General features: G+C 44.9%; 1 protein-coding gene across 7 annotated transcripts in view; it reads right to left on the bottom strand.

The window, feature by feature from the left end:
* LOC6607264 (kin of IRRE-like protein 1) overlaps positions 1-14310 on the bottom strand; it is a 70303-nt gene extending 55993 nt beyond the window's left edge. For all 7 annotated transcript variants that reach the window (XM_032721512.1, XM_032721513.1, XM_032721514.1 and 4 more), the window contains exon 1: positions 13347-14310. In XM_032721512.1, coding sequence (XP_032577403.1) covers positions 13347-13482 — 136 coding nt within the window. In that variant the 5' untranslated portion in view covers positions 13483-14310. The remainder of the gene's footprint in view (positions 1-13346) is intronic.
* Between the last annotated feature and the right edge of the window lie 8790 nt (positions 14311-23100).

The raw sequence follows: 23100 nt of genomic DNA, 5'->3' as shown, positions 1-23100 counted from the left end.
CGAAATTGTACTTTGCTTAATTACTTGGCCACTGATACCACAAACACAGCCGCACACAAGGACTCATATATAGGACACAGCATATAGCACATAGCACACAGCGAAGCTTGTATGTCATTCATGCGACGCAACGTAGTCGTGGGTGCCGTAAAAACAACTTTACGAATTTCGACCGAGCTCGTAAACTTAAGCAAGTGTGGGCGCGTGTGTGTGTTGGCCTTGTTTACGATCCGCCTCCTTCAGGTTCGCCTTCCTGCTGCTGCTGGGGCTTAAATAATTCCTAACCTACTATTTAATTGGCACGCGTAAGCGATGGCGTTGCGCATACGCCACGTATGACATTTTAAATTGTTTATGAGCTGCCCGGGGCTAACTGAGCGTAAACTGCGGCCAGGGTGACAGTTAAAGGTTTTGCTCCAGCACACTAGAACACCACCCATTGGTTAATAGAATAAGGTCCTGCCTGACTGCCTGCCTGCCAGCCAGCCAGTTAATTGTTGGGAGAATTGGCGTTGCCAATGGAAATCGCGCTGGTACTTCCTGTCGCTGTAATGATTGGCTTGGGGCATTCGGGTTATCACTTTGGGTTAAGTGGTTCTGGTTTAATTGGCAAAGTTTTTGGCCAGCAGCAGCAGCAGTCGCCTCACAACCCGCTTGTTGCGCCCCACATCCGCTAGCGCTTAGCAGCGGTTTCCGGCCATTTTCCACCCTACAAAACCCTGTGTGTGCAAATATTTGTTCGCCAAACCGAACGGACGATGGGCCGAAGGGGGGGAGGAGTCGGGTCACAGGTCACGGGCGTTGAGGTGTTGCTGTGACATTGTTTGTACATGATTTGTTATGTGAAATGTACACACGAGAAGGACGCCGGCTGTCTGTGTTTGTCGAGGGGCTCGAAAATATTTTAATAATAATCATGCAGTGCATTAACTCTGGTCCGCCTTGTAATTGCATAATAACAATGTTCGTTTTCTTGTTTGCCCGGCGGCATCAAATCAATTTTGCGCTCGCTAAACCAACAATGAAATTACCTTCCACAATTTTGACTTTGTGTGTGTGCGTGTGTGTTGGTTGGGTAAATTATTAAGGCCTCATTGCGTGTCACTACTGTCCGTTCGATTGTACATTGTGCCATTTTATTAGTTTCGAAATTTGGGTTAATTAAAAATTTATTTCGTAGTATTGTGCGTTGCTCTGATTACACACACACTCGCAGAAACACGCATACATTAGAGCATCCTAATGACCATGTGTGCCTGCATTATGCTGTATGCTCATTGCATATGCCCATCCCTTGGCAAATGTTGCGAAATGCAATCGATTTTGAATTTCGACCAAATTTATGTCGTTTTCATATTGAAATGGCCTTCGAGGGCGGCTCGGTACGGGGTTGGGATGGCTGCGCTCTTATCGGGGTAATTAATATGAATTCATTGCAAATGTGTTGCATACTTAAGAGCCGGGTCGTTACAGGAATAGGACATGTCCATATTTATGCGATCAATTTGCCTTTGGGTCCGTTCCGTACAATGCTTAATACATTACCCACTACAATTGCAGCTGGAGCTGGAGCTCGAGCAGGAGAACATTTTCCACCAGATATCACAAATCAGCAATGGCAAAGTAAACGGCTAACAAATATTTATAGCGAACGGAAGCAGCGAGCCGAGGAAGTGGAAGTGGAGCGCCTGCAATATTTATTACAAGTTGCATTCAGTCAACAAGCACAATGGCTGCCAGGCGAAAACAAACAGCTGAAAGCAAGAGCACAGCAGTCTATTGCCATTCAAGGATCTGCCCCGGCAGTCGAACTTCCAACCTTCTAACCCCACCTAGCCCAATCCAATCCAGTCCAATCCGATCCGTTCCGTTCCGAGGCGAGCCGAGCCGAGGCGGCAGTGCAGTGGAGAGAAATCATTTAAATAAAAGTCAATGTCATGCCATGTAACGAAGACAGCGAATAAATAGTCGCAGTCGGAATATCAGGCACTGAACTGTTCCCAGACATGCAAAAGGGGCGCTTAGTTATGGTATGGGCTTCTTTGGGGGCTCTTGGCAAGTGGCTGGCACGAGCCGAGCCCAAGGAGAGGCCAACGACTGGAAGCCTGGAGACCGGGCCAAGAGACTTGGTAAACACGAGAGATATGGGGCGTATGTGTAATATGCGCGACAACGAAAATTGTATAAGAAATGGGATTGCAGAAGCGAAGCGAGACGGTCGTCGCTAAATAAATGTCCTCCCACACAGGAAACAAAGTTCATTAATATGTTTGGCAGTCAAGTAAGTTTTTTAACAAATGTCCTTCTCCTTTTGAATATAAATTTGTGGTTTCTTAAAGTAATAAATGTAAAATAATAATTGAATATACCTAAAATATTTCTCCCTGTGAAGATCCCTGTTCTAGGAAAAGGCAAAAATCTCGGTCGAGCTGAAAGACATTTAATTTGGCATAAAAATGAGCCACGCTGACAGATGGCCCACAGATGATGGGGGAGGTCGCCTGCTCGCAGGTAGTCCTTCCTTACAAGGATGCTAACGTAGCAACGAGAAGCGCCTGCACGACTGGGTTCACCCGGTCTAATGTATTTTCATTTTATAGGCTCATTAAATTACGCTTTATTGCCGTTAAAATAAAATATTATGTGATAAAATAACCGCTCTTGGGCAGCATGAGCGAAAGGTTGCCGCTTAAGAGCATGGCCATAAAGCGGCGAAATGAATAGAGGACATCTATGTGGCGGCTATATGGTCCGATGCATCCGATGCACTTCCTTTAATCTCACACAGCATGCGCAAAAATTGCCATCAAAATGTGCCCGTTTGTCTGGGCAAATCCAGTTGCCATGTCGACCCATTTCGGGAGAAATGTTTGCCGGGATAAATTTATTTCTCCGCTTTCACGCTTTTTCGTTGTTTTTAATTATTCCACTTTTGTTGTCTGGGACTTTTTCTTTTAGTTTTTTGGATTTTGTCGGCTTGTCACATTTGAATGAAATGAATGAATGAGCCGGAGTATCCTTTGGACCGAGACGGGGAACTGGGGGCTTCACTCTGCCGTCACAGGATGTCAAGCCAAACTAATCGGATTAGTGTGTCCTACTCCTCTTTTTTTTTTGAACCAACTTCAGCCCCCTGCAGATCCGTTTTGCACGTGTGACGGATGGGTCCTTGTTCACGGAGAAAGGATATTTTCAGGGAGTGCGACTGGCGCTCGTTAGCCCAAGTGACCTCCATTCGGGATTCGGCACGTTTTAGTGTAATTAAAAAGATATCCGGGCAGGCAGTCGGTTGATAGTGTTTCCCCAGTCAGTCAGGATGGATACACCTCCAACGCTTTTCAACTGAAAAGATTTTTCGCACCCGAGGACGAAGTGACGTGACACGACTGCGGGAGGAAATTGTTGTCATTTCAAATGGCGAAAGAACATAATTTCTGACGTATGCGATTACGGAAACTTGCACTGCGCAACGGCTCACGAAAACGGAACGGAGCAGGACGACGGGTTCCGGAATGGAGCAGGACAACTAAACCGTAGACAAAGGCCAAAACGAAATAAAAAGCGACAAGCAATAAAATGAGAAACCGCGCCACACTAAGGCTAGAGCCAGGCCAAAAGCACATCAATCAACGATGGTGCGGGGTCTCCACAGGATCGGGCAAAAACAACGAAAGGATAAGCGTATTGTGCGAGAACAAGTATGCGCCCTGTGTGCATTTGTGTGCTCTGTGCTCTATGCTGGTTCTGGTTCTGGTTGCTCCCCAAAGTGCTGTTTGTTGTTACATAGTTTCATGCCGCACCGACGACCACAAAATACCTACAAGTCACGGGATCCATGGCATCCATTGGCTACACTGGCTCCACTGGCGGGGGTGCCACAGAAAGGGTGCGGGTGGGGTGTCGCTTGCCAGTCAGTCAGTTAGAGAGACAGTCGGACAAACACGGGCATAAATATAAAATATGTACGTGCGTTTGTTGCGGTGCGCTGAACAAGATTAAAGTGTAGCCAGCTTGGGGCAGAAACAATAAAAAACTAAAGGGGATTCCACAAGCTGAGCAGGTCGGGGAATACCCTTAAAACACTGGCTGTAACCTCGGCACGTCCAAAAAAAACATTGTTACAAATGAAAGTGTCACCATACAAGTGACTTTCACTTACGATATTAGCTTTCTTAATACAATACAGTTTTAAATAATAATAAATAAGAATAACGTTAACTGACAAAAAATTATAATAATTTCTCACATAAAAAAAGTTCTAAATTCGTACCCCCTCCCCTTTTGAAGAAGTTATTAGAAGCAAAGAGCCATAAGATTGACACAAAGTTCAAAAGTCAAATGAAATGGTTACCTATATTTAAGTGTGTGTTTGTGTGTTTGTTGCCGCAACACAATTAAATGTGGCAATTTCATATTTAGTTTTCCGTGTGTGTGCTGATTAAGATGGCAGCCACACACGAAAAAAGAGGGGGCAAGGGGATTGACTGTCCCAATACCTCCACCAGTGGAGTCCACAATTAATCTCTACTGGGGGACATCACACACAGACACACACACATGCACACATGGATTGCTGATTCCTGTGGAAGATGCATGTGTGGGTATTATTTTATGGCTCATGGTAATTACAGGTGTCGCTATAATAAATTATCTTTGAATTTACTGTTTGTCGTTCTCATCGTTGTTCGTTGCTGGTTGCTGTTGTTGTCGCTGGCATTGTTAATGTGTTGTTGCTGCCAGTGCCGTTGCTCTTGTCACCGGAGGAGTCTTGTCACAGGATCCCTTGGCCAGGATAGTGCGAGCGTTTAAGTGTGAGTGTGCAAGTGTGAGAGTGTGAGTCGGGATAATTGGCTGGCCGACTGGTACTCCTCCTGCCGCCCCGATGGTGTTCCTGCTGCTGCTGTTGCTGGCAGCTCGCATGTCCTGGCATTGATAAGCTTTATTAAAAAGGATAATGAGCCTGTGGTTGTGAGCCTGCGCCATTGTTCGTGTGCCCGTGTGTAATGCGGTTTTGTAGTTTCATTCGTGAGTGTGTATGGTGTGTGTGCTGGCAACTGGCCCGTACATGTGTCCATTATAAGTTTCGCCGTTGTTTACGAGTTGTCGGTTGCTGTAGTTGTTAATAGTTATGAGTTAATGGAGTTTTTGCCGCTACCACTGTTTGTTTGCTGCCTTCCGTTTCCATTATTATTTTCGGATTATTATGATTACTTTTGTTTGGCCGCATAATCAAATTAACTGAATGCGAGCCCTGCCACTTCCGCAGCTGCTGCTGTCGCTGACAAACGAGTTTATTTTTATGTATACATATACACCAACACACACACACACACGCAGTGATTCTGCCCTGTGAACACCCCTATAATTGCATAATCAAGTGCCCTCTTTGCGGCGCTAAAAAAATAACTTTTCTCAAACGACTTTTTGATGTGGCTGATTCCTGTTTGATTGGGTTACGTAAAGTTGCACGGATATATCGATCGATGTTTGGCCCCAAAGTTATTGAAACGAACTACCATATTTCACAGCCAATAGCTTTTGAAACTCTATTTTAGCTTAAAGTTGGAAAACCTAAGGAGCAAGAAACTGTATATCCTAGATAGATTATGTAGCTTACTTTCACTTTTTACCAAATTAGACAATGGATTCCTGCTCTTCAGCAGGTATCCTCTTTGCCCTAATAGTCCTCAACACTTTTCCTTTCTTGTTAGATGGAAAATATTAGTTTGGTTCCTCATTTGGTGCCCCAGTTGGGTGCACCAGCTTTCTTTGCCATTGGGCTATTGATTTTCGGGTCTGCATGTTGTGTCTGCATTTCAACTGGAATTTAAATGGTTTTCGAACCCGAAATCCAGTCGAGAAGCACGTTTCGAATGCACTTCACATGCAGCGCATTTGCTTCCGCTTCTGGATTTTATGGACTTACGTCGCCATTCACCGTCTGAGTGCCGTTCGGGATTAAAGTGTCCAAGTCGGATGGCCGAGCACCACTGGGCGGTTCAGTTGGTTGGGATGGTTAAGTTGGTTTGGCTGCTTTCGGGTGGCATTCTCTGCAATGGGTGCTGCTTAGGTGCTTAGTGCGGTTTGGTCAGGAGTGACAAGTCTGTTCGGTCTGTTTATGCATGTGCTGAAACGGCAATTTAATGAGCGCGCCAGGCGTAATCCTCCACCGGCTTTTGCATTTTGCGGAGCGGTTCGCAGCGCGACGGGCAAGGATGTTCGCCTGCCACTCGAGGCGAGCAGGAAACGGAAATTACTTTGCAAACACTTTGCACCACCTTCGCTCCGTTCGCTTAACCCTCGAGATCCTCGCGTGGCGACTGTGGTGGTGGTGGTGATGGTGGTGGTGGTGCCTGGATTGCTAGTTGCTAGGAGTGCCAGGAGTCAAGTGAAGTCAGTAGGGTGTCAGAGGGCCAGGAGAAGGTCCTGCCTGGCGTCTTGCGTCATTTTCATTTTCTTCACGCTATTCCAGCCGTTTGCTCTTTTCAGCCCTTTTTATGGCCAACGGCAGTATGAAATATGAATTGCGGTTACTTCAAAAATCTCCTTCGCCTTGCCTGGCTATTTCGCCAGGAGCGCCACGGGCAACAAAAATCAACTGCATTTAACTTTGTTGTGCTTTTTCGCCGTAGTCGCTGCTGCTGCGGCACATTGCCATTTTATGGCTAAATCCACTTTGCCAACACACACACACTGGAGCGCCCTTTTCGGAGGAAGTGGAAGGAAGGAAACAGGACACAGCCAGGTGGCCGAAAAGGGCCTTCCACCTATGGCTTATTGAAACTTGTTGTAAGTTAAGTTATGGCCGAAATGCTGCTGGCTGCTGCTGTTTCAGTACTCACATGCCACATTGTGTGTGTGTGTGTGTGTGAGTTTGGGTTAAAATTACCTTTAAATTGAAAATTATTGTATGTGCGCGCGCTCGACTCGCACTCGAATCGCAGCTCCTCCAAACGCTCACCTGGCTAAAACATAAATTTCTGTGGTTTCTGCCGCAAATTGCGTTGGGTGTTGGATGTTGGGCGGCCGTGCCAGTGGCCCGAGAATTACTTTTTCAATTTAAGACTATAAAATGAATTAATGTGTGGGAGGAGGACATCTTAATTTATATTCATAAACATCAAGAGGCTGGCTCCAAGGCAGAGATTTAGAGTCCTGCCTAAGAGATTTGTAGAACAGACAGTGAGCAGAAGAGTGAGGGGAGAGCAAGCGGCAGTATTGGACACCAGTTGTCCTTTTGTCAATTTTCAATGGCTTTTAGAATGATTAAATTTCATTTTGTGAAATATGCTGCTGTGACAGGCGGACAATCAGTGAGTTTTAGAAGGCGGAGGAGCAGCATCTGGCCATTGGTTTCGGTTCGATTTGTTTGACAAGTTTATTAAAACAGCACGCTTAAAGTGTCCTTCTCCAGGAGCAAGTTGGCTATAATTCCTGGCTGACATCCGGGGTTCAAGAGTTTTGAACTTGCGGCGGAGCCTGTGACATTTTCCACACACTGGGTTTTTTCGGCAAATTGTCGTTTGCCTGTCCCCTTCCGCAAAATCTAGACTCCTCACGGGCTTGTTTGTTTGCCTGGCGGGCTCGTAAATAAATCATTTGATAACTTGACGCGCTGCCATCCGCCATCCGAACTGCCCCGAACTTCCCCGTCCACGCATCCCGTGTCCTGCGGTCAAGGACTCACCTCAAGCGACTGGCGACTTGGCCGCCGCCACAAGATATTGTGATTTATTTGCTTTCACTTGGCTGTGACGTGACGCGACGCAGGGCAATATCGATTGGTTTTAGCTTTACGAGCTACACGGACAAAATATGCGAACGAGGATTCATATTGCAGATGGGGAATATTATTGATACATTTTCTTAAATAACTAATCTTCATAAATTGGTTTTATCCGATTTCATGCTCTGAAACAAGGTTTTAAAAACGGAGTGGGTCTGATATTTTTTCAGGTGCATTCATCTGGCTTACCAATTTCCAGTTGCCACTTTGTTCTTCTGGCCTTATCTGTGCCAACTTTTGGAGCAACGCAACGGGGAAAGGCGGGAAAGCCTCGTTAATTTTTACTGATACTGCGGAGAACAGTTCGGTCGGACATTGCCGGGGCAACCTCGGGGCTCGCAGTTTCAATTATCTAAGTCCTTTCTTTCATGTGGCTGCCGACAACAATTTACACTGGTTTTTGGGCGGGCCGGCACGCCAAATAGTTTGAATTCCCCCAAATAGATTTCCACTGTCGTGGTCGAAAGACGCATGCGAGCTGGCTCGTTTGGGGAAATGCGAAAACTTTTAGCCAAAAACACCGAAAGGTAGAGCAGGCGGTTCGGAGAAAACTCTTTAAGCTTTTCCGGTGGAGCAACGACAAACAACAGGGTTTTCCACTTAGATTCGGGTAAGGTGGATCAGGTGGCACACGGCCGCTGTCATAACCGAATCAATATGACTGCCGGCAGTCGTCAGGTGCAGGTGGCCCGAACCCTGAGCCAATCAGCTATTAATAGAGCTGAGAATCAGCTTAGACGACAGACTTACGGTGAAACCGTTCAGGACTCGCCACACACGTTTGACCCCCAAGAAAGCGGACAATTTTCTATTTATAATCAGGTTGAAACGGATAGCTAAGCCTGTGCCTTGGCTCCTTCTCCTTGCCACCACCACTGGCATGGGGATTAGGTATTTGAAAAGTTTCTGACCCAAAAGGCTTTGGCATGCGAGTGGAGTGTGTTAATGGAGTAGGGGCAGGAGGCCCCCGGGCAGGAGTCCGGAGTCAATAGACAGAGATATATCTCCTCTCTCGGACCGGATTTTGTTTGCCTGACTTTGTTGCCACTTGCCAACAATGGCAACCTGTCTGGACCGTCGTTTTGGTCCCTGCTTTCATACGGATTTGCCTATTTGCCTGAATGCCCATTATCGTCATCTCCATCATCGCCATCAGACCGGGCTTGAGCCCTGGTCTGAGCCTCTAACCTAACCCCTTTTTGCGTTTTTGATCTATGCCCCAAAATCCTATGGCGCACATACAGACAAAAGTTTCCAGGCGCCACAAACTTTTCGGTGGCTCTGCCGCTCAACTTTCCCCCACTGCGCTCAGTTGTCATGGCAATTTTGAAAGGAGATATTCAATTTGGCTGGTTCCTCGTCTCCACATAATACTTTATAAGCAGTGAAGTTTTAGGGCCACTTTAAATGGCCACAAATTGTTGTCAGAATGCCGATCCTGCAACTAATTTAATCCAATTAGCTCAAGAGCTCGGTTCACTGCATGAAAATGATCAACTCATTAACAAATATAAGTTGGTCTTGTAATGACTAAAATTGTGTGGAAGTTTAACAAGATTAACCGGTGGAAAGTTTTGATTTATTTTGACCCTAGCTGCCCCAATTGAATTTGCCAGTATTATTCTTGGCAAATGCCAACGAAGGGATCCCAGGGGGAACAAGCGACTTAAGACACGATGCTCTAAGCCTCTGAGTTGGTAAAAATTCAAACAATATGGCCAAAAGCTCATCAAGCGCATCAGTGGGTCTTAGCCCGGTCCAAAGCTGACAGCATCTTAGCCGGAACGAGGAGCCGAAAAGCCGGAACAGGAGCTCTGCCTGTGGCTGCCACCAAATCCATTTGGCAGCCGGGCGGCAAAGAGGTTGCCTGAATGCAAGGTAGTGAAATTTACAATTTAAAATGCATGCATAATGAATGTTGTTTGCTGCCAAATGACTTTCGGGCAAGGGAATCGGGGGCATTACGACCATGACCCAGCACCCTGCCACCGGGCTTACCCCTCAGCGTCGGCTGCCCCTTGGCCATGCAACAAGCAGTGCGGAAAAAAGAACCCATAACAACAACTCAACTCGGTCGACTCGACTTCAACTGCAGCTGGAAAAATTCTTAATCTGTGCGAAAATTTAGAGGAGCGCAGTGAAATTGGGTAACGCAATGGGGACACTAGGAAAAATGCTCCAAGTCCTTAAAGCTTGTCTGATTTCAGGCAAACAAAAATAAATAGAATGGGAAAGAATAATACTTTAAATAGTAAAATTAATTTTTAAATATTTAAATCGACATAGATATGAAATAAACCCACTATAATTTCTGTGTGCATGAAAGTTTGACAAGTTGAGAGGGGTGGAGGACGCAGTAGTTGGATGAGACGATGACTGGCAGCTGGATAGATGCTTCCTTTGGCCTTTGCTGTGTTTTTTGGCTTATTTTGCATTAGAAAAGCATGAAGAGTTCTGGGCAGGGGGGTGGAACCACCACCCACAACTCCTGTGGGTGTGTATGCACATATTTGCCCGACTTTGTTTGCCAACACACATACACACACACTTGCACAGAAACGCACACAGAAGCAGCAGCTACGGTTGAAAAATTTGTGCATAATTTTGCCAGGCGAAAATATGCTTTGGGCCTTGAGTTGAGCAGGAACAGAAAACTGGGAAATCGATGACAGGACACATGGCAAGCCCCAAAACTCCCGCTGGGATCCCTCCTTACACTTGCTTTGTTTGCGGATTAAGCTGCCGGGGAGCTGTTGTCCTTGTTCTCCTGATGCCGTTCAGTTCTATTCCCCATTCTCATCTGCATCCGCAATTGAGCTCGAAATGTTGCGTTCTTTAATTTAATTAGGCGCGTGCCGCAACAGGAAGCTGTTTGCAATCAGGCGTCGCATACAAACGCACCGACCTCACGAGGATATATACATATATATACATATATATGAATGTGTGGGTATTTACATTGTTCGCAATATTTTCATTACGTGCTCGCTACCTTGACAACCTCTGGCGACAATTTTCACCATATTTTTCCCCATTTCCCCGCATTCTTCCGCACGTCGCGATTTTCCTTAATTGTAGCACACACGTGACAACGATTTATTTCTTTGCAGAGAATAGTTGTAACGATTTTCGTTTACTCGAGTCCTAACCACAGTATAATACTATACACATTAAAAGTTGTACCTTTGTTGTGCAAATACTTTTTGTCATTAAGCTGGCAGACATTTAACCCAGAATGTTTCCATTCATTATTCGTTTTATTTGATCTTTTTGAGTTGTAAAAACTATAACCTTTTATGTCGAAATTTCGATTTAACCAAACTGTTTTGATTAATCGTGGCTTGCATTATTTTAGTGGCTCATTAAAAGTGGCCAACCAAGTTGTATTGGAGCTTAACTTTTCCGATCTAAACTTTTCCGATTTCATCGGCTAAGAGTGATATGGCTTCAATTTCCATTAACAGTCAGCTGTTTGCAGGCACTCGCACATGTGATAGAATGATACGGAATACTCCGGACATCGGAGCCCATTAAACACATTCCAAAATTGAAAAGTCATGTTGAACTTTTTGCTCTGCTGGTTTTTTTTGGCCAGTTTGCATGATTTGTATTTATCTGGGCGAGTGGAAAGCTCTTATCGGCCACAGTTGAGATAGAGGAAAACTTTCAGTTTGATTACTTAAGAATTTGGTCAATGATTTCGAATAAAGTCGAATAGTTGTCCGAAGTTCAAGTGGCAGAATGGCAGAATGGTGCAAGGATTTTCGGATCCCCTCAGACACACACGCACACTCACTCATTCAGAGCGGTAATAAATTTCCGCCTACTTGAGTGCCACAAAAAGAGAGGGAAACAGACACAGACATACGTGTGAAGTTCGCAGCACCATGATGTCCTGGCCATTATCCTGCATATAAAGTCGTTCATTTCCTTGTTGTTTTTTGGTCATTCCTGCTTTGATTTGACCGTCGACAATTTCATTGCTCCCCTGCATCCCGCTGTGTGTTACGGCCATTGTATTGCATACATAATAAATTTTATGAAACGTAAATTTTTATTGAGACCAATTTTTGTCGCTGCCATAAAAGCGGAGAACATGAAAGGAAAAACTCGTTCCAATCAAAGCGAATGTTTTATTTATAGCCCCGCTTCAATTCGGAAATTAATTTCGCATTAACTATTTTCGGTGCCGTATTAGAGGCGAAAGCAAACAAACAGCAATATTAGAAATGTTCACTGGGTAAACAACAAATGTTGTGAGTGCTCCCAGTTTTCTCGTCAGGACCCCAAAAACCCGAAAACATTTCAAATAGTTCGAATTAGCAAAACAATACAAATGGAGAGCAAACAGAGAGCAAAGACAAAAAATAAACACAAATAGAGCCCCCAATTCGAATTTGCTGCCGTAAATGTGAAATCAAAATATTGCGAGTCAAAAGAGGCGAACTGAAACAAAGCCAAATGAAATGAAGGGGACTTCGAACCGTGCGACCGAAATCAAATGACAAACGTTGGTCCCATCTGCTAATTTGTGATGGCCAAATAAAAGAAAGAAATGCTCGCCGAAAAACAAGCCAAACAAAACTATCATTTACGTTGCCCCATTGTTTTGCATGTCCAAAATGCTTTTATGGGTGAGCTAACGCTGCGTATACGTAATCCCCATGTGAACTTGCCTTCAATTCGAAATTTGCAATGAATGGGGAGCAGGGTGGTGCGTTGGCACAAACCAATTGTTGGAGAAAAGTGATGGAATGCCCACTTACATTTAAAACCAATTGGTTTCAGTAATTGCCTCAAGCCCCTTTCCCTGATCCCATACGATTATGGGATTACACTTGTGAGAAAACAACATTCAGGATAATGGCGAATGCATATTAATAACAAGCCGTAATATTTATTAAAACGATGCCTGTTGTTGCGCTTGCCCGCATTTAAAATTCACCAGCGATGCTGTAAAGAGCTGAATTGTTAATGAAATAATGAATATATATGAGTTTAAAGGCTGAACGATTTAAGCTGCTTTCACGCGAGTAATTATATTTCAATTACATGCTGACTACCCGCTGACCTAGATCACCTCTGAACTCCTGCGGAAAATGTTCAAAAAGAGATTGAACTCATCGGCTTACGGCTCATTAGCACGTTTCTTCTCCAAAGGGGGGGAGACTTTGAGAAAAAGTGAGGGATTGCCAGACAACTTGATTGAACTTCAATGGGCTCTAAGATGGCTGCTCCTTGGAGCTCGAGATTAATGCTAATGTGACAACTTAATCGAAAGTCATTTACAAGTCATGTCAAGTGGAGAACGGCTCATGCTCCGTCTCCATGGCAGTGGAGCTCGTTATTATGACAGGACCTCGATGTGGGGACGTAGGTTGTGGGATGTAGGCTGTAGTCGGGTAGGGTAGTAAGGGACATGAGGGCATGACGACGACAAATCCATAAAAAAGGACGTTAAATATTTGCATTAATTCCGGGCGCTGGCTGATAAGTCCTGGATGCTAACAGACAACAGGAAACAGGAGACAAGGAGACAGGGACTGCTGTTGACACTTACCCGGCAAACAAGATGCGACTGCGATGCCGATAAGGAGCAATAGTTGGGCCATCTTCGTGCTGCTCCTGCTGCTGCTGCTGATGCTCCTCCTGCTCCTGCTGCTCCAGCTCCTTTTGCTCCTGGTTTGGCTGCTCATTTTGCCAGCAAGTCGTTTCGTCCTTATCACTAAATGCGTTACTTTGTCAACGACCCGAGTTCTCGGGGTGTTTTGTGTGGACGTTAGGTGGGGCTGACTGCTGACTGCTTACTGCTGACTTTGACTTTTACTGCACGACTCACTCGCACTTGAATTCAGTGTTCACGGCTCAATTTTGTGTAAGAGCTATCAGTTAGGTGTGTTTATGGCTGGGGGCACCGCAAGCGGCGATCTTGTTGTGCATAAACAATAAAAAATATAGCAGAATGTAGGCCCGAACTGTCATGACAAATGAAAGGTAACTCGAACTGCAAAGTGATTTGTTGCTCGATTAGAGAAGTTCTGCGATATTTGATATTTTATTTGATGCCAAAGTTGCGCTGAATCAAATTGAGTTAATTGGAATCCTTTCGGGGAATATTATTTTACGTTTCGCGCCGCACGTTTTTGTTGATGGTGTCTTGTTGCTTAATCAGAAATTTACACAATCCCGAATGGATGAAAGCACAGTGAAAATTTCAATCAAAACTTTACTCTTTTTGTCTTTCTGTGTGTTGGTGTGTCTGTCTTTTTGGTGGCTTTTGCTCGATTTTTGTTGTTTTTTTATGTATTGTTTTCTTTTTTCTTTTTTGCTTTTTAGCGCTCGTTAACTTCAGCGTTTCGTTTTGCGTCTTTGTTTGTTCCGTTTTTAGTCTTTTCGCCGCCTTTTGTTTTCGCAATTTTTTTGCTCAATTTTTAATGCAATTTCCACGCTTAACTGCACTTTTTGCCATTTCGCTTGTTATTCCTGTTTCTTCTGATGTTGCTGTTTCTGTTTTGCACTGCATTTATTTACACGAAATACACCCACACTCACACACACACAGGCACAAGCTCAAGCAAACGCACACAATGGCAGGCGACCGGAAACAGACAGAGACAAAATATGTACACAATTTGCAGCGCTCTCGTTCCCTCCGGTGCATGCCAAATTCAAATTACTGTTGCAGTTATTCCAGTTATGGTTATCGTTCGCCTTGTTCCAATCCTGCAAATCAGATCAGAGCGCTCCGGTCGCTCATCAAGTGGCCTTTGTCCTGCCCGAGGACTCGGATTTGCGGATTTGCGGATCTGCAGATCTGGACTGGGGATCTAGGTCTGGACTCTGTCAGGAGTCGAGCCCTCGCATCTTCTTCAAGTATCTGGAAAGGCAAGAACAAACCAATATCTGGTTAGTTTATATTTAACAAACATTATTAATTTATCCATAAACATAATTATATTATAATTTCCGCTAGAAGCTGGCCTATTTTTGAGCCTTATGCTACGTGTGTAAGCACAAGCCGTTCTTCATTTGTAATTTTCTTTGACACATTTTCGGCTTTTTCTCTACTCGCAGTGCCTCGCTTAAGATATATCTGTACTACATATGGGAAAGTTTTCAGGATGTCATTGCAGCAGACAGACGGATAATGCGTCACCTACGCATCTAACCATTTCTCCTTAACTTCCTAAATGACTGACGTGTGTCTGAATTGCGTACCCCCCCACCCGCACAGCCCAATGTTTTTAGCCTTTGTTCCCGGGCAGCCCATTATTATGCTTTATTTTCCGCTTGACACCTTTGGGCTGCGTTGCGCATTTCCCATCTGCACTCACTCTATAGATGTATGTGTGTGTGAGTGTGCGTGTCTGTGTGGGTGCTCAACCACGTGGCATTTATGCGCGACTTTTTCCCATTCACATTCAGCGTTTTTCCCCGGTTTTGCCGACCTGGCCGAAAGGCTTAGCCAAGGCTAAAGCGACCGCCCCGAGTTGCGTGCAGATAGGGGGAGTTTGTAGTGGGCAGGTTGGGGATGCTGGAAGGGTTGTACGCTTTCTTATCAACATGCACGTCGACGTGAGGCAGAGACGTCGTGTCGTCGTCTGAATTGAAATTTATTATTCTGCTTTGTCGTGCATGTGTGTGCGGGGGGTCCCGCTTTCCATTTTTCGCACACTCAGGAAAAATGCTCTGTGGGAAAACAAAAGTATTGCAAACATTTTCAATATTCAGCTGCATATTTTAAATAAATATTATATGGCTGCAGGCTATTTTTTCACGTTTCGATAATCTTTTTAAAATTTTAAGTTTTTGTTTTTCATTTTAATATTTAAAATTATTTTAAGTGCACTCTCTTCCCATTTGGCTCCCCTTTTGCCGCACTCCTTTTAAGCAGTTTTGTGAGTGCCAGGCACTTTTTTGAGGTCCATGTGTGTGTGCCCCCTCGAAAGTCCTCTTTTCAAGCATTTAATATTTTTCTTTTCTCCCGACTTTTATAATTCTTTTTTTTTTGCCGACCATACCGAGTCAGTGCTGTCTTGCTTTTACTTTTGTTAATTGCTTTTCATCAGGGGTAAGCTTGCAAAATGTCTGGGGGGCAGCTTTGATGTGCGACCTTTCATTGAGTTGAACATGTTGTTGGTGCTTTGGGGTCTCGCACTTAGGGATATTGTTCACATGTCTCAATTATCCTTTTGATTTTGCACACATGAAAGCGCCCCTCCGAAGTTTTGCGCTTTTGTTGGTCCAATTTCAAAGCAAAGTGCGGCCAGCGAGGGAGGCGATGGGGGGAGGAGGCTTATTGCTTTACAGGCCAGTTATTATTAAAACGTTGTAAACCGAAACTAACAGGTTTGAATTTCTCATTTCCTGTTCGCCATTTTGGGCCTCTGCCCCCCAAAGGCAGGCAATAAAATCTGCATAATTTAAGCATTTACATGGTATGTATTATGTGTGAGAGATATCGGACCCTCCCCGAGAAACAAATAGTCACAGACGTGTCCAACTTCTTTTTCTTTCGACCGGCGGACCGCAAAAAATGGGATGATATTGTATCTAGTTTGTTTTGCTGTTTCTGCTGACACTTGGCGTTTTTGTTGCTATGCACGTTGCAAAAAGTTAAGTAAAAATGGCGTAAACAAGGCGAAAGAAAAGCAGAGTTGGAAATTATGCAAAGATTATGTGGGCCGGTGGTGAGTGGGGGGATCCTCATTGCGGGATCCTTGGGTGCCAGATAGAATGAGCAAGTTAACTTGTCGCCGTGGTCATGACTGCCGGGTAGCTGGGGTGGGGTAAGGTGTGGTGAGGTGAGGTGAGGTGTCCCCGACCAGGAGGAGCTCTAAAACCGAGCACCAACTTAAGTCGAGTGACATGTAAATCTAGCCTCAGGTTGCGGCAACGGCAGCTGCTGCTGCTGCCGCTGCTGAAAAAGAGTTGCCGGCAAAAAACAGAGCCGAGATGATGATGATAATGCGGTCGTTCCAGACCCACTCTCAATCCGCATGCCGTGGCAATCTCACCGCCCATTACCAACCACCATGCCCAGGAGCCACGTTTTCCTTTCTGAAAATCAGTTAAATGAGTTTGTTTACATGTTACGCCGCTGTGGCATTTTTTTCCTTCCTGCCAACGACTTTCGAGCAGGGGCGGCAAAACGAAATAATAACAGGAAAACTTTACAGAACGAAAGGACGCATACCCTTGAAAAAGGTCCTTAAATGAATAGTTGATTTATTTATTAATGTATCCTGCTTATATTTATTGGTTGTCTTACACCTGCACGAACGAATAATGCAAGTTATTTTTAGGTCCTTACAATCAATTCATGTTAACTTAATTTTCAATGACATGTTTAAAACACATGTGGTTCTCAAGAAGTTCAAGGATTATACCCTCTGCCAGGGTATGCAAAGCGAAAATACTTTAAATGTATGCAAAGTGGCGGCTTGCAGGACATGGGGTGGGGTGGACGCCTATAAAGGACCCAGGAAGCGGCGCGACATTGTCTGGACGCCGTTTTTCTGCGGAAATGGATGTAGGGAACGGTCCCTATACAATTTACTTTGGTAACTCGATATACGAAGTCAGAGTCGCAGGCCTAAAAGTATGCAGCATATAATTTGCGTTTGTTTGCCGCTGCTGCTTTATGTAATTTGCATGTAAACATGTGTTTCGCATTCGTGTGAGTGTGTTGCTTGCTGTATGTGTGTGCGTGTGTGATGGTGTTGGTTGGTGTTGGCCTTCTGGCAACACAGAAACACTCAAGCTGGAAAAATTACGCCCAACATCAAATGATTTTGTTTAACATATTTTGTTATTAAGTGTGGAAATGTGCATATTTCGCTCCACGGAAAATTCCCCTTCTGCAGTCCTTTTTAGTCCTTTTTTTTATGGGTGCTACCCCGCATTCACCCACCCCACTTAGCCATTTTGCTCAAGGACTCCCCGCTCCGTTTGCTGTTCGTGCCTGCAGTAAATTTCCGTTTGCCATCTTTCAGGACGAGGCAGCCAGACCTGGCATACTTCACTTGAACTTTGTGTAGCGTGAACTTCTTAAATTATTGGCCTAGGCTCTATATAAACTGCAGCCCGTTGCCGCCAACGCCCACAAAGTTCAGTTTCGGCACCCGGCAATGGGATTTTCCCAAAGGGCTGGCGAATTATGTTTTACCAACTTCCTAACTTAGTTTGCGGCCTGATTTGACCTGCTGCCTTTTGACAATTGACAGTTCGATGAAGTTTTACCAATTAGCCCCGGCTCAACGCCCGATTCCCGCTGCTTTCTTGACTGCATATCACGTGCGGCTATTTGTTTGCTCCTGCTATCGTTCGGTATTGTTTTCTAGCCACCACAACAACTTGGAAAAGAACGCACGGCCAGAGGAAAAAGCATAAACCACATACTCGTACACATGGCTGATAGATAAAGAGAGCGACGACGGACGGACATTCACTTGCAGTGGGCCATAACAATTTCTTTGGCCCCGATACCGGTACCAGATCCACATCCTCATCCATATCCACATCCAGTTCCAGACGTGGCCGCACTTCCTAATGCCGCTTGCGACGCTCTGATGCAGCCCAATCAACGTTGCTGCAACATTATTGTTGTAAGTCGTAGCAGATCCCATTCCACTCCTTAGCTCCACTGTGAAAAACGAAGATGGTACTGCCAAGACTACTAAATTGGGAATGTGGAATAAATTTGTAGAAGAATAGACACCTTTAACTAGTTTATATCGTTTTATCCAATTATGGTATTATGGCATTATACCTTAAAATTTAAACTCTTCTCTTTATTTTTAAATATCTAGTTAGTTCAGAAGGATTCGTTTTTCCCGAGTGCAGCTTTCTTGCAAGGGTAGATGTGTTTAAGTCGTTCTGCCATTTCCATTGCTTTGCCAACGAGCATTTCAATTGCTTTTGCTGCGGTAGTAAATACAAAGTGTTAAATGCCCGGGGCTTACGGGCAGGAGAAGGCATAAGCTAAGCAAATACTGCTGTACGACTATATATATACCCCATATTAAAACTCAAATTCAAACTGCAACTGCAGCTCCGTCTGCTCCCAATCCCAATCCCAGTCCCAGTCCCGATACCAATCCCAATCCTATTTTGAATCCAACTTGAAGTTAAGTCCAAGTCGCCGCGCCCGAACAAAGGCGTCGTATTCATTTCTTATTTAAAACTACCGCTTGTAGTTGGATGGTTCACCCTACAGATGGATGGATGGATGGATGGGTGGTTGGATGGATGGATGAATACCAGCCCATTAGATCCATGCCTTGGCTGCTTGCACATGGAGTTTTATTTATCGAACTGTGAATAAATATTTTGCCGTACTCGAGGCACCTTCAAAGGGGTTGATGTTGGATAGCGGATGAGCTAAGCGCCTCGATCTCATGGAGGCACAAGGTGCATACACAGACCACCCCCGATTCTGCAGTATGCAGCTTGCAGTTCCGGGCTCCCAGTTCCCACTATTGAATGTAGTAATGTGTAACCTAATTCTGCGGCTGGCTTAAATGGTTTTACCGTCTATTGACTTTCTGCGCCTCCTCGATTTTAGGCCCCAAAGCCAACGCCGAACTCGTTCCCCCTGGGCTCCTGGGCTCATCTCATTACGGCTTCGGCTCATCAAAGGGGCAGAAAAGGAAAAAGAAAATACCACCTAGATATCTCAGTCCTGCCTCAATTCCCCGATTCCCCGAATACCCACCCATATATCTCTGTGAATGGCACAGCTGCTTTCATTAGAGCAACGGAGGAATGTAGGAGGAGCGGCAGGATGAATCGCTCACAAAAGGCTCTTCAGCTTTATCGCTGTAATCAATTGTCTGCATTTGAATAGTTGACAACCGATTTATGGACCATTGAGTGAGCAGCAAGAACGCCGATGACTGAAGGCGATGGAAATGGGTGGCGGAGAAGTACGGTATGACTTGGTGGGCGGTTGCCGAGCAGTTCATTTCTTTTGTACTTGCGGTCGAGCGTTTGCCGCCCCTCCATCATTTCGATCTTGAGCATTTTTTCTGCCCTGTGTGGCCAGTATCCTTTTCGGAAATCAAGTGGAATGACCCGCACGGTCTGTGTGTTTTTTTTCTGCCCCTTCCCCACTTCCAAGGCCCAGCTACCCCGAAATCCCCGAAATGCCCTTTGTTGAAAACTTCTGTTTTTGTATGTTTTACGTAATTTTGCCTGGCAGAAGAAGAAGACTAGCCGGAAATGGCTAGGAAATTGAGCCAACAATAACAGCAGCAGCACGAGTGATCGCCGCATCAGCAATAGATGAAGCTGATGCCAGTCCAGCACTTCAGGACTCCAGGACATCAGGACTCAACGGCAATAAGAATAATAACGAAAATGTCAGCCGGAGCGTCTGTCATCAGTGTGTCCGTCGTCAGATGTCAGTTGCCTTTGGTACATGGTATGGTATGGTGTTCCATGGTATGGTATATTACGGCCAGTGGCCCAGATAATGTACTGCCAAGTGTTTTTGACCTTTTTCCCTTTCTTTGCCTTTTCGTTTCTCTGGCCGCCTTTTCTGGCCATTTCTGCCTTCGTTGGCCATTTCATATTTTTGGTGACACATCCTATTGGCACTTGTCCTTGCGCATTGGCCGTTCGTCCTTTCGCCGACTTCAAATTATTTAAAACTCAATGCAAATGAAATGGCCACAACGTTCAAGGGACCCTTCACAATTGGGTTCAAGTTCAAGGCATTACCATTAACGCTAACTATGCGGTGCTTAAACTCGTCCTTTGTTTGCACAGCATTAAGGGGTTTTGTCCGGAGTCAAGTAGCAATTACAGTGAGCATTGCAACTTAAGGGCTAGCCGTCTTGAAGAGCTTTAAAGCGGATTTGAAACAGCATTTACCTAAATCCCGGGATACCACCGAAATCGCTGATGTCTTGTAATTACTGTTTAAAATAAAATTTACATCATACAGTGGCCAACATTTAGATAATTTATAACTTAAGTCCAAGACCCTAGTCATTTTAGTTAATAATCTGTTACTTAGACATGTAATATATATGTACTTAATAACTGAGTGCTTTTAATTGACACTGTAATTGACCATTGAAATGGATAGTCAGAACAGCTAGCTCCATTTCCCGTAATCAGCCATGAATCGCATTCACTTAAAGGCGCCTAGTGCTGATGATGTATTCTAAATTATCGTATTAACTTTATTCTGCCAGAGCAGAGGAAATACCTTAATGGTTTTTCCAATCCCAATTGAGGTCAACTAGCGAATAGGTTCAGCTAATGTGATCACAGCTTCCGACGGATTCGTGGCTGCCAGTATATGCATAAGTGCTCGCTTTAAGCGCCACGAGACGACAACTTGCAACTGCAACTGGCAACTGGCAGCCTTCTGCATTGCATTCTCATCAATTCCACTCGTCAGATGCGGGCGACACACAAAGTCACGCCAGATACACCAGAGGCACCAGATACACACTCGCACACACACAAACTACTGCTCACATATGCACACGTCCCGTGGGCATTTACTTGCCAGGCTCTTGGCAGGGCTTTGCATTTGGGTTAATGTAGTATTTGTGTCTCGTGCTCTGCAAGTCGGCAGTCTAAGCCCCCAGCCAGCTCCAAAGTCAGCCAGGATGCGGGGGTTCCGCCTCCATAGGTCCTGAATATAGGCGACGGGTGTGGAGAGGGGGATGCCCGCCGAAATGGCATCAATATTTTGACTACCCGCTTCAAAACAGGTTGATGATTGGTAATGAATATGGGATTTCTAAACCCTTTGGGCTATATCACAATGCTTTTATGCCCAAATCCCCGTTTGCTGCTAGCGACGCCGCCTCTGGATCATTGCATGGCGGTAACGGGCACATTTTGTCAGCGGCCTGGAAAGAAATGCACTGCACGTTGTCAAGAAAAATATGTCAACGTCTTCCTCGCTTTCGCTTAGATTGGCATTGTCATAAAATGCCGTGCCACATACGGAATATATGTATGTGTTTCTTGTATGTGTGGCTAGAACCCCGCGGGACAGTGATTCCTTCATTCCTTGTGCCACTTGCATGGGAGGACATGCAGCCTGTTTAGAGAATGAATTGCACTTTATTGTTGGCATTTCGAAAGCCTCTCCGTCACGTCCCGTGGCATTTTTAGAGCCCAGCCCAAGTCCAAAAGTCTCGGCATGCGAATCGAGTGGAAAAACCTAAGATGGATTTCCTCGGCGGAACGTGTTGCTATTTGCCAGCTCATTTTTGGTCAGCCAAAATTGCGAGCGCTGCTCTGGCACTCTGTAAAAAATTCAATCAAAATTGTTGCCATTTAGTTTGACATTTCATTTTGATGGCGGGGGCCAAAATGATGATGAAGTGCCAGCAACGAGGGGGCGTGGCTGCCTCCCAAGGACATGGAATCTACTAGCAACTCCCTGTTTTTTTTTTTAACTTTTTCCGCCATTTCTGCTTTTATAGAGTGCCAAAAGCTGCACAGGAATTTCTTTCTCTTCTGCAGATTGCACGAAAAAAATGCCAAGCTGACCGCAAGCTGTGTAAAGTTAGCTAACTGCAAAAGCAAAAATAAAAAAAAAAACAAGAATTGTAAGAAGAAAATAAGTGGGGAGCAGGGTGAATAGATGTCATTGCTTTTGGCTTCCATTGGGAAAATTGATTTCGCACTGGAACTGAAACTGGTGAGGATGCGATAAGAATTTGCCTTCTGCGCGTGCATTTCACTGCACTCAATCAAGGGCTGCTCATAATTTGCCAACAGAGAGGAGGAGCTGTTATTGGCTTTTCTCCATTCCGTGCAGCTCAGCTGAGTTCGGTTCGGTTCCCCATGCTCGTTTCTCATTTCCTTTCTGCTCTATCATAATCATTTCCGCCTGCGGATATGTATCTGCCATAAATCAACGCCAGCGGCTGCTTTAAATTCTTTCTAATGAAGTTACTCAAGCCTGAAAAAGAAAAACTTTTCCCATACACATCCCAAAAGGGGGAGGGGGTGTGAGGGGGTAGTAGTGAGCGAATTCTTTCACATGTTGGCATTTTCTTGGCTGCCTCTTCTTGCCACGCTTGAAAGCACATGAAAATTCATAAAATTCACAGCCTACATCAGGGGGCTAAAAAATGGGTGGGGCGTACATACATACGTACAGTCACACCCACAGACACACACACATGCACGCCTGGCATAAGGAGCTATCAAGAAATCACAACAAATTTACAAGTGCCACACAAATGTTTGACAAAAACTTTCTGAAAAGCTTTCCACTGATTTCGCATCGTCCCAGCGATTTCTTCTGTCTCGATGTTTTTGGGGGGAGAATGGGGCGG

This window comes from Drosophila sechellia, chromosome 3R, assembly GCF_004382195.2.
Source record: "Drosophila sechellia strain sech25 chromosome 3R, ASM438219v1, whole genome shotgun sequence".
Taxonomy (NCBI): Eukaryota; Metazoa; Arthropoda; class Insecta; order Diptera; family Drosophilidae; genus Drosophila; species Drosophila sechellia.
This window is presented reverse-complemented; position numbering and strand designations above follow the sequence as displayed.